Source organism: Peromyscus californicus, unplaced genomic scaffold (genome assembly GCF_007827085.1).
Source record: "Peromyscus californicus insignis strain IS unplaced genomic scaffold, ASM782708v3 Scaffold_19__1_contigs__length_69161282, whole genome shotgun sequence".
Lineage (NCBI taxonomy): Eukaryota > Metazoa > Chordata > Mammalia > Rodentia > Cricetidae > Peromyscus > Peromyscus californicus.
In genome coordinates, this window is record NW_026294491.1 from 5700179 (window position 1) to 5711288 (window position 11110).

General features: G+C 47.2%; 1 protein-coding gene across 4 annotated transcripts in view; it reads right to left on the reverse strand.

Moving 5' to 3' along the window:
* The window catches only part of Stk38 (serine/threonine kinase 38), a 34174-nt gene extending 26290 nt beyond the window's left edge, over positions 1–7884 (reverse strand). Inside the window, exons 1-2 of one of the 4 annotated variants that reach the window (XM_052744442.1) lie at positions 7660–7884; positions 2324–2456 (exon numbers count right to left, since the gene is read on the reverse strand). In XM_052744442.1, the coding sequence (XP_052600402.1) occupies positions 2324–2454 (131 nt within the window). In that variant the 5' untranslated portion in view covers positions 2455–2456; positions 7660–7884. Of the gene's footprint in view, positions 1–2323; positions 2460–7037; positions 7247–7659 lie in introns of those variants that run through there. The other 3 variants (XM_052744443.1, XM_052744445.1, XM_052744444.1) reach the window with 3 other exon arrangements.
* Between the last annotated feature and the right edge of the window lie 3226 nt (positions 7885–11110).

The following is an 11110-nucleotide window of genomic DNA, read 5'->3' on the forward strand; positions in this document are numbered from 1 at the left end:
CGAGAACAGGAGGAGTGCCTCTGTTCTAGAGACGCAGAGTGGAGGCTGAACACTCTACAGGATCTACAGAACACGCTCGGTCTGCCAGGGGCACCCAGGAAACTAGGAAGCACACTGGAGCACGGACTGACACACTACACTTGAGGGCTAACTCTGTGTTGCTGGTATCTTAAGACAGGGTCTCGTACAGCCCAGACAGCCTCAGCATTTAGGCGAGGCCGTCCTTGAGTTCCTGATCCTCTTGCCTCAATCTCCCAAGTGGCCACCACGCCCAGAAAATGAACTGTTCTCAACCTACCTTGCCATAGTATTTCCATGAATCGGCTCAATTTTCTCCTATTTTACTTGTATACAAGAGGCAATTCCCAAATGAGTTTTTTTCTTCCTTTTCTCTCCAGAGTTTCGACATATCTCTCCATGCAGTAAGTCTTTTGTTTAAAGTAAAACCTTAGCCGGATGTGATAGCTCATGCCTATAATATCAGCACTCTGGAAGCTGAGACAGGGTTGGCAAGAGGCAAGCCAAGGCTACAAGTGAGACCGTATTAAAAAATAAACCTTTAATCCCAGGACTTGGGAGGCAGAGGTAGGCGGATTATGAGTTCAAGGCCAGCCTGGTCTACAGAGAGAGTTCCAGGACAGCCAGGACTACACAGAGAGCCTGTCTTTAAAAAAAAAATAAAAAATAAAAAGATTTATTTTATGTGATGTTCGTGGGTGTTTTGCCTGCACAAATGTCTGTGCACTGTGTGCATGCAGTGCCCATGAAGACCTGAAGAGGGAGCTGGATCCTTTGAAACCGAAGTGTTAGATGGTGCTGAGAACTGAACACAGGTCCTCTGCAAGAGCAACAAGTGCTCTTAAACCCTTAGCCATCTGTATAGCCTCTAAGGGAGACTTAGAAAGTGAAGAAATATGTGATGGCAGTGGACCAGAAGTTTCAGCATTGTTACAACGTCAATCATCCCAAACTGATCTACAGATTCAATATAATTCCAATTATAACCACTGCATTTTCTGGATACGCTGACAAGCTGATTACATTTATAAGAAACTGTAAAGAACTTACAGTGTCCAAAACAATCTTATGGAGGAAATAACTGTAAATCCAAAAGAAAAAAATGACACCTCACATTTCACCTAATAAAATGCACTCTGAGGAGCGGATGAGATAGCTCAGTGGGTAGAGGTGTTTGCTGTAAAAGACAGACAGCCTGAATTTGAGCCCAGAATCCATGTGAAGATGAAAAGAAAGAACTGAGTCCTGAAAGCTGTCCTTTGATTTCCACCATGTGCCACAGCATGTACACCCCCCCAGTCACACGTTAATTTATTATGGGTCACGGAACTAAATCTGAGAGGCTGAGTAAGCCTACAAAAGTTCCAGAACGCAGAATGTCTATATGACTCAAAAACAAGCTCCAGACAGTGAAGGCGCACACCTTTACTCCCAGCACTCGGGAGGCAGGTGGATCTCTGAGTTCGAGGTCAGCCTGGTCTACAGAGTGAATTCCAGGACAGCTAGGGCTACTCAGAGAAACCCTGTCTCAAAAAATAAAATTAAATTAAATTAAAATGAACTCCTGAAACTCTACAGTCAACACAATATTTTCAACTGGGAGGCAAAGCTGAGGGTGGAAGTGCACGCCTCTAATCCCAGCACTCGGGAGGCAGAGGCAGATGGATCTCTGTGAGTTCGAGCCCAACCTATTCTACACAGTAAGTTCCAGGACAGCCAGGGTTACATAGTAAGACCTAATAGGTTTGGGGTATTTGTTTTTACAATAAAACCAAACAGCTATCACCATCACTATTAAGTAGGTCTTTAGAATGGCAAGTGCTCACATGTTAGAGTAACCCTCCCAGACAAACAGTAGCATCCCCACCTTGCTGGTGAGTGAGCTGTCAAGCACAAAGATCTTAGGGACCAGCTCAGCCGCATACAGCTGCTACTTATAGGCAGGGTTCAAACCCCACGGAGTTACTCTACTGAATCACCCTGCTTTAATGATGAACGTAAGTGACATGACCAAATTATTTCTTTTTATAATGCAACAGACTTCTGAGTTATTGACCAGTAGATACAGCTTTAATAGAAAGGCTCTGGAAATCTGTCACACTGCCACTTCACTGCAGTAGATGGGCTATATAACATGGCTGCTGCTACCCTGACCTCCTTTTGTGGACAACAACACATGCTATAACATGTAACCACCAGTTCCTCATCTTTGTGTTGTTTTCGCCTTGTATACAACAGGTAGGCATTCCACCACTGAGAAACACCCACAGCCCCAAACACAATGTTTTCCAACAGAATTCTTTACCTCATTTCTCGTTCTTCATGTTGAGCAATCAGGTTGCTATAAAAATTCTCCAGTGTCACTTTGGTCATTGTCACCCTTTCCTTCGTATGATTACTCATGGATGAGCAAGGTGTTGAACCTGTCATTGCCATGGCTGCTAGAAGAAAAGAGAGGTATTACTATGCATCCTCCAGTTAGAATCCAGCGATGAAGCACTCCCCTGTCCCTGGTCAAAATATAAACTGGTATAATCTTTCTGGAGAACAAACGTAATATGAAACAAGGCAGGCAAACAAGCCAGGCGTGGTTAATACCTAACACAGAGTCACCTGGGGAGGGAATCTCAGGGAGACTGTCTAGATTAGGTTGGCCTAAGAACATGTCTGTGGGAATTTTCTTGATTGTGCAGATGTGGAACCAACTACCCACGGTGAGTGGCACCAGACAGCTGGAGAGGTGGCTCAACAGTTAAGAGAACTGGTTCTTACCAAGGACCAGAGTTCAGTTCCCAGCACTCACGTCAGACAACTCAAAACCACCTGTTACTCCAGCTCTAGGGAATCTAACCCCCTCTTCAGGTCTATACCTGGGTACATGTACACATGTCCACTCCACATACAAACACATCATTGTTTTAAGATTGAAAAAGGAGCTGAACACTAGCAAACAGCATTCGTTCACTGCTCTCTGGCCTTGACTGTGGGTGTGATGTGAACAGCTGCTTCAAGTTCCTGCTTCCCAGACTTCCACAATGATGGACTCTAACACTGAACTGTGAGCCAAACAAACCCTTTCTCCCTCAAGTTGTTCCTGTCAGGGTATTTTATCACAGTAACAGGAAATAAAACTAAGTCACCAGATATAGTGTGATATGCCTGTAATCCAGTACTCAGGAGGCACTGGCACAACACCCTGTCTTAAATTATCTCTATTGCTCTGATAAAGACCATGAACAAAAGCAATTTGGAGAACAGACGGTTTGTTTGGCTTACATAGTCCAGGTCACAGTCCACTGAATGAAGCTATGGCAAGAACTCAAGGCAGGAACTTGGAGGCAAGAACTGAAGCAGAAGCCATGAATGAATGCTGCTCACTGGCTTGCTCTCTATGGCTTACTTAGCCTGCTTTCTTATAAACCCCAGAACCACTGCCCAGGGATGGCACTGCCTACAGTGAACTGGACCTTTCCACATCAACCATCATTCAAGAATGTCCCACTGGTTTGCCCATAGACCACTCTAATAGGAGCATTTTCTCAACTCAAGTTCCCTCTTCTTAGATGATTCTAGCTTGTATGAAAAAAACAAACAAGCAAAAACACAAAAACATTCTATCTCAAAGCAAATGAAGAGTATAAGTATACACACACACACACACACACACAAAATTATACAAGGTTCCATTCTTTGCCAACTAGGAAACTATATTAAAATAAATAATTCATGGGCTGGAGAAATGGCTCAGAGGTTAAGAGCACTGGCTGCTCTTCCAGAGGACCCGGGTTCAATTCCCAGCACCCACATGGCAGCTCAGAACTGTCTGTAACTCCAGTTCCAGGGTATCTGACACCTCACACCAATGCACATAAAATAAAGTCAAATAAATTATAAAAATAAAAAATAAAAAATTCATAAAGATTCATACATTTTAGAAAAAGAAGAAAAAAGATTCCTACATAAGTTGGTTCAATGAAATTTTTTTTTCTTGAGACAGGATTATCTGTGTGCAGCCCTAGCTGTCCTAGTACTCACTCTGTAGACCAGGCTTCAATCTACCTCTGCCTCCCAAGTGCTGGGACTAAAGGCGTGTGCCATCAACACCCAGCTTCAATAAAACTTTTGTTTTGTTTTTTAAGACAGGGTTTCTCTGTGTACCTCTGGCTGTCCTGGAACAGGCTGGCCTCAAACTCAGAGATCCACCTGCTTCTGCCTCCCAAGTGCTGGGATTAAAGGTGTGTACCAGCCACCACCACCTGGCCAATGAAACATTTTAATGACAAAAGAAAACTAGAAATATCATGAATATATAATAGAACTGATTGAAAGTATGAAAAGCCCCTGGGGAGACCGTGGTAGCACATACCTTTAATCCCAGCACTCGGGAGGCAGAGGCTGACAGTTCTCTGTGAGTTGGAGGTCAGCCTGATCTACAGATCGAGTTCCAGGACAGCCAGGGTAACACAGAGAAAACCCGTCTCAAAGAAGAAAAAAAAAAACAAACCAGAACCCTCTGGTTTCTGAAGCTTGGGTGTGGTTTCTTATTTGTCAGCCTGTACTCTCCACCCTCAATGAAAACCACATGCACTCCAAGTGTGTTTGGAGAGAATACTTAAAACCAGACATTTAAAAAAAAACAAACAGGGTAGTAAAATGGCATCAGGTCAAAGTGCTTGCTACCCAGTATGAAGATATGAGTTTAATGCCTGGGATCCACACGGTTGCCACAGAGAACCAACTCCTACAAGTTGTCCTCTGACCTCCACACACTTGCCACAGGAAACCACCTCCAGCCTCTATCCAACCCACCCCACACATACACAAAATACATAAAATTTAAAAATAAGGTGAGAGTTGTCTAAAATCTTCTAGAGAGTCTACATAGACAGTTACTGTGTGTGTGTGTGTGTGTGTGTGTGTGTGTGTGTGTGTGTGTGTGTGTGTATGCAGGAAGTAGGAGAGACAGTTACACTTGGTAAACCAGGCTGCCCTTGAACTCATGGCAATCCTCCTGCTTCAGTTTCTCAAGTGCTAGGATTCTAAGCATGAACTAACCAGTACTCAGCTCTACAGGCAGTTATATTTTTCTTGTTTTGTTTTTTTTTTCCAGACAGGGTCTCTCTGTGTTAGCCCTGGCTGTCCTGGAACTCTCTGTGTAGACCAGAACTCATAGAGATCCGCCTGCCTCTGCCTCCTAAATGCTGGGATTACAGGCATGGGCCACCACCTCTGAGCCCTCAGGCAGTTACATTTTAACAACTAAAATACAGCTGAACGTTAGAAAAGAAAGCAGACAGACAAGCAGGCAGACAATGCCTTTCACACAATGAGTAATTAGTAAGTCTAAGTTGAGCAACCTAATGATTTTTAGTTGTCAACACAGCTGGAGGAAGAGAACATTTACAGATTGGTATACAAGGACGGGGTAACAGGCTGTAAAGTGTGACAGTGATGGTGCAGGCTTTAATCCCAGCACTCGGGAAAAGGCAGAGGCAGGTGGATTTCTGAGCTCAATGGCAGCCTGGTCTACAGAGGGAGTTCCAGGACAGTCAGGGCTGCACAGAGAAACCCTGTCTCAAAAACAAACAAATAAACAAACAAACCAATTAAATAAATCAATAAAATGCTCCACAGGAAGCTGAGTGTAATGACACAAGCCTTTCATCCCAGCACTCGGGAGGCCCAGGCAGGCAGATTTCTGTGAGTTCCAGGCCAGCCTGGTCTACATAGTGAGTTCCATGATAGAGCTACATAGTGAAACCCTGTCTCAAAAAAAGGGGGGGAAGGGGGAACAAGTCAATGGGATATTATGTGCACTCAAAGACGACAAATACATTAGGCCAACAAAAATCTTATTTCCCACCCAGTATCTGATGCAATGCTAAGACTACACTACCTTTCCCCTTTGAGTTCATTATGTAGACCAAGGTGGCCGTCAGCTCAGAGATCAGCCTGCCTCTTTCTCCCCGGTGATGCACCCACCACACCTGGCCCTTTTGACCTTTGCTCAAACCTTTCTCTTCCTCCACTTATAAAAGGTTTAGCCTAATTCTAATAACCTTTAATCAAAAGACATGATTAATATCGCTCACTATCAGTTCACAGGTTTACTGGTCAACCAAGTGCTTCTTAGGAGGCAGGGCCTTCCCCTCCTGCTTGCCGTAATTCTAGCTTTCTGCCCTGACCCACAAGCCACTGCAGTCCCTGTCCTGTTTACTCCATTCTCCTCCAACTCTGCAAAGTTAGGGGAAGGTGGGCACGGAGTCTGAGAAGGTTACTGTTTTCTAATTAACAGAGCACACACTCCTCATAAAACTCAGTCCTCCGGACTGTGAACTCAATGAGGTCAAATGAGAACCACTCTTTTATTATGAACTATAGAGTTAGTTATGGCTGCCTGGTTGACTTTACAATGGTACTGCCATCTCTACAAATACCATTTCAGCGACATTTTCTTTCACTGTGACTGGAAGATCTAGCTTTCATTGGAGATCCAAGCAGGCGCCAAGACTGTTCCTTAAAGAGTCACAAATGGCATCTCTTCTGAACCATACAAAAGCAAACACCAGGCATACTTGTTTCACTCTCTCCCTCAGACTGTGCAACTGTGCACCTAGAACCTTCAAAAGTTTGCCTGGGGAGCAGGGTGTGGTGGCAAAAGCCTTTAATCCCAGCACTCAGGACGAGAGCCAGGTGGATCTCTGTGAATTCGAGGCCACCTTGGTCGACATAGCAAACTCCAAGCCAGCCAGAGCGACCGTGAGACCCTGCCTCCAAGCCAACAAAGCACTCCATCTGTGGTGTCCACTCCCGGGAGCGGAGGACGCGGGTGATGGAGCGCTGGATGGGGTAGATGTGGCAGGCAGGCTCGGAGGGCAGAGCTGTCCTGTTATGAGGAAGCTGGTATCTGATGTTTGGGGTGGGGCCCGATGGTGGTTTTTTGTTTAGGGAAACCGCATGTACTGGCTAACTCACAGCCAAGGTGAGCTGAAGGAAGAGGAAGCAGAGGTCCACCTCACCCTGACCTTCCTATTCCTTCTGAAAAAGAACAAGTCTTCTGGGTCCTGGGGTCCTTTGCAGGGCACCGCTGACAGCCGTTAGCTTTGCGCCTTCTGGCCCTCTTTTCCTCCGGCTCCTCGGCCACTTTTTCCTGTCCTCCAGCTCGGTTCCTCTCCACGGTCCTGTCTCAACAGTCCTCAGGCCATTGGCGGTGATCTTTGACGGGGAAGCCCGGTACCCCCAATACTAACCGCGAATTCGGGGGCGCAGCCTCCGAGGTCCCACACCGACCCACCCCGGGGCACTCTCCAACTTCAGACAGCCTCGGGTTCTGGCACGCCACGGGGAGGCCAAGGGGAAGAGCGGTGCTGACCGAGGTCCCGGAGGGGACGGGCCGGGGGCCGCCGGCCCACAAAGCCGGTCCGGGCTGCACGCCGAGTGGGGCCCGAGAGGGGACGGACAACGGGGGGGGGGGGGGTGGCTCCGGGGACCGCAGAGAGAACGCTGACAAGAGGCTGAGGAGGCCGGGAGGGCGCGGGGACCCGGCGCGCGGCGGGAAGGGCAGCCCCGGAGCGCACCGAAGCGGACGGACCAGGCGGCGTGCCGGGGAAGGGACGGGGGCGAGCGCCGCCAGACACTCACCAGGCCCGGGAGGAGGGGGGCGCGGGGCCGGCGGCGACGGCGACGGCGCAGACGCGGCGTGCGGGCGGTCCCCGAGAGCGACGGCGACGCGCCGGGGACTCCGAGGGAGCGCGGCCGCCGAGCCGCGACGGGAGAGGACAACAGGAAGAACCCCAACTGCCGGAAAAGACGGCGGCGCGGAGGGGCCAAGGCTCCCCGGTACCCCTCAGTCTGTGGCGAGGGGAGGGGAGGGGGGTGGGGGCCGCCACGGCCGGGACTGCGCATGTGCCAGCCGCCGGTGGCGCTCCCCAGGCGGCGGGACTGCGCGTGCGCGGCGGCGCCCCGCCCACATCTTTTCACCCCTCACCCGGCGGCGCCCAGCCAAGGAGGCTTAGGGAGACCTGATGAGTGCAATGTGGGGCGTGCTCCGAGGTGGCTTGGGCTGGGCTGGTTCGCCTTTGTTTTGTTTCTTACTTTTTCTTTTGAAATAATTATAGACTCACCACCAGAAGTTACCAAATGAAAACAGTAAAGTTCCGTAAAGGCCAGCACCCACCCAGCTTCCCTCAACGTCTTACATAAGACACCCGTCTCAACACCCGGAAATTGACTTTGGCCCTTTATCAACTAAACCAATGCAATCAACTAGCGTGACTGGGATTTAACGTTTGGCATGCATTCCTGTGAGGGTGTCTGTAGTTCTCTGAAATTTAATCAGTGTTTTCCCCACCCTCCCTGACTTCCGATCATTGTAGCCATGGTCTGTTGGAACCCTTGGCCTTACCTATTTTTCATTATTGTAAAGGATTAACGTGCTTTGCCTGGGGTCAGATGAGCTCTCACAGGTTAGACCTCTCCGTTGTGCACAGAACTTACCTTAAAGGCGCTAGCTAGTTCATTCCCAGAGAACTGAGCACGATGCCCTTGGTTGGAAACTTTTAAACTCCTGGAAACAATGACTGACCCAAGGTCCCAGCCTCCCGGCAAAGGGGTCCTCTGGGAGCAAGAGAAGAATGTTCCTTGTGTTACTCATTCCCTGAACGTTTTTGTGCTAAGTGTTCCTCTTCACCCTTTCCTAACCATAGGATTTGGTTTTCTTCAAGCATGAAATCCCAGACTTTGTTTCCTCCATGGTCTGAAAAAGGCTTGACTCTGTCATCTTCAAAGCCAAGTTTCCATTAGTCTGAAAACAAAAACAGGTCGGGAGAGAAGAGATGGATGCCTCCATGAGTAAGAGCACTGGCAGCTCTTTCAGGGACCTAGAACCCATGCAGCAGCTCACAATGATCTGTGATTTCTGTAACTTCAGCCCCAGGGAACCCATGGCCTTGTTCTGGCTTCCATGGGCACCAGGCACACGCGTGACACACAGACATACATGCAGGCAAAACACCCACACACATAAATAAATAGAACCACTGGCGTGGCAGTGCACCTCTTTAATAACTGTGCTTCGGAGGCAGAGACAGGTGGATCTCTGTGGGTTTGGCCAGCCTGGGCTACATAGTAAAACCTTGCCTCAAAATAATAATAATAATAATAATAATAATAATAATAATAATAATAATAATAATAATAGGCCAGCCTGGTCTACAGAGCAAGTTCCAGGATGGCAAGGCTACACATAGAAACCCTGTCTTGAAAAACCAAAATAATAATAATAATAATAATAATAATAATAATAATAATATGAGGCCAGCCTGGTCTACAGAACAAGTTCCAGGACAGCCAAGGCCACACATAGAAACCCTGTCTTGAAAAACCAAAATAATAATAATAATAATAATAATAATAATAACAAGGGCCTACAAGATGGCTCAACAAATAAATAAGTTACCTGGTGTAGCTAGAGTTTTTCTGCCTGGCCCACAGTCAGGATAAATCTCTCTCACCTGCCGGTCCCACAGCCACTCAGACCCAACCAAGTAAACACAGAGACTTATACTGGTTACAAACTGTATGGCCGTGGCAGGCTTCTTGCTAACTGTTCTTACAGCTTAAATTAATCCATTTCCATTAATCTATACCTTGCCACATGGCTCGTGGCTTACTGGCATCTTCACATGCTGTTTCTCATCGTGGCGGCTGGCAGTGTCTCTCTGACTCAGCCTTCCACTTCCCAGCTTTATTCTCCTCCTTGTCCCGCCTACACTTCCTGCCTAGCCAATGGCCAATCAGTATTTTATTTATTGACTAATCAGCAACACATTTGCCATACAGAACATCCCACAGCAACCTGGTGCCAAGCAAGATGCCCAAAGCTCAATCCTGTAAGGAATCTTTCTCTGTCCTGCCAGCTTCAAAATAATGACACAGAGATGGAGACTTCTTAATCACGAAAACTCAGCCTATAGCTTAGGCTTGTTTCTAACTAGCTCTTATAAGTTAAATGAACTCATTTCTATTCATCTACGTGCTGCCACATGGCTCGTGGCCGTTACCTCTCCTGCACATCCTGCTTGTTCTGTCTCCTTGAGTCTTTGCCTTTCTTCTTCCCAGAAACCTCTCTGTCCCCCGGAAGTCCCACCTAACCTCTTCCTGACTAGCTATTGGTTGTTCAGCTCTTTATTAAACCAATCAGAAGACACCTTGGCAAAGACACACCTTCACAGTGTAAACAAATATTCTGCAACACAATCCCCATGACCCACATGGTGAAACAAGAAAGCCACCTCTGCGACTTGTCCTCTGACTTGCAGGTATGTGTTTCAGGTCCCAAAGAAACCTGGGACAATGGCTAAGGTGTTGTTACAGCTTCGGTGGCTTTCATTTTATGAGTGTGGGTGTTTTGCCTCTATGACAGTCTATGTACACCACACACATGCAGTGCCGTCAGAGGGTAAGAGGGTGTCCGATACTCTGGAAATGGAGTTACAGAAAGTTCATTAGCTGCCATGTGGGTGCTGGGGACTAGATCAGGGTCCTCTGCACTTTTAACAGCTGAGTGATCTTTCTAGCTCCCTTTTTGATTTTTAAAATTGTATTGAAATATTACTTATCTTCCTACTGCATTTTTTGGCCTCTTAATTTTTTTTTTTTTTTGAGACAGTCTTATATAGCTCAGGCTAACACCAAACTCAATGTGTTGCTGAGGATGAACCTTGAACTCTTGAAATCCTCCTGCCTCAGCCTGCCAAGTCCTGAGATTACTGGTGTGGGTTACCACAAATGACTTGTTTATATCTTTTGAAAATGAATTTCCAAAGCAGGGAGAGGTGGTGCAGGCTTTTATTCCCATTGTCCCTCACCCCTAATGAAGGAACTCACTCCTCATCCCCTAATGAAGGAATTCACTCCTCATCCCTAGTGTAGGAACTCACTCCTCATCCCCTAAGGGAACACACTCCTCATGCCCATGGGCCTCGGGGTTCTTGGGTACCACTTTTCCTCCCCTCAGTTTCTAACCCCGTGGCCTGCTTTCTCATTGTCATCTTTCAATGTTGTCCTAAGTCATTCTTTGTCCTGCAGCTGT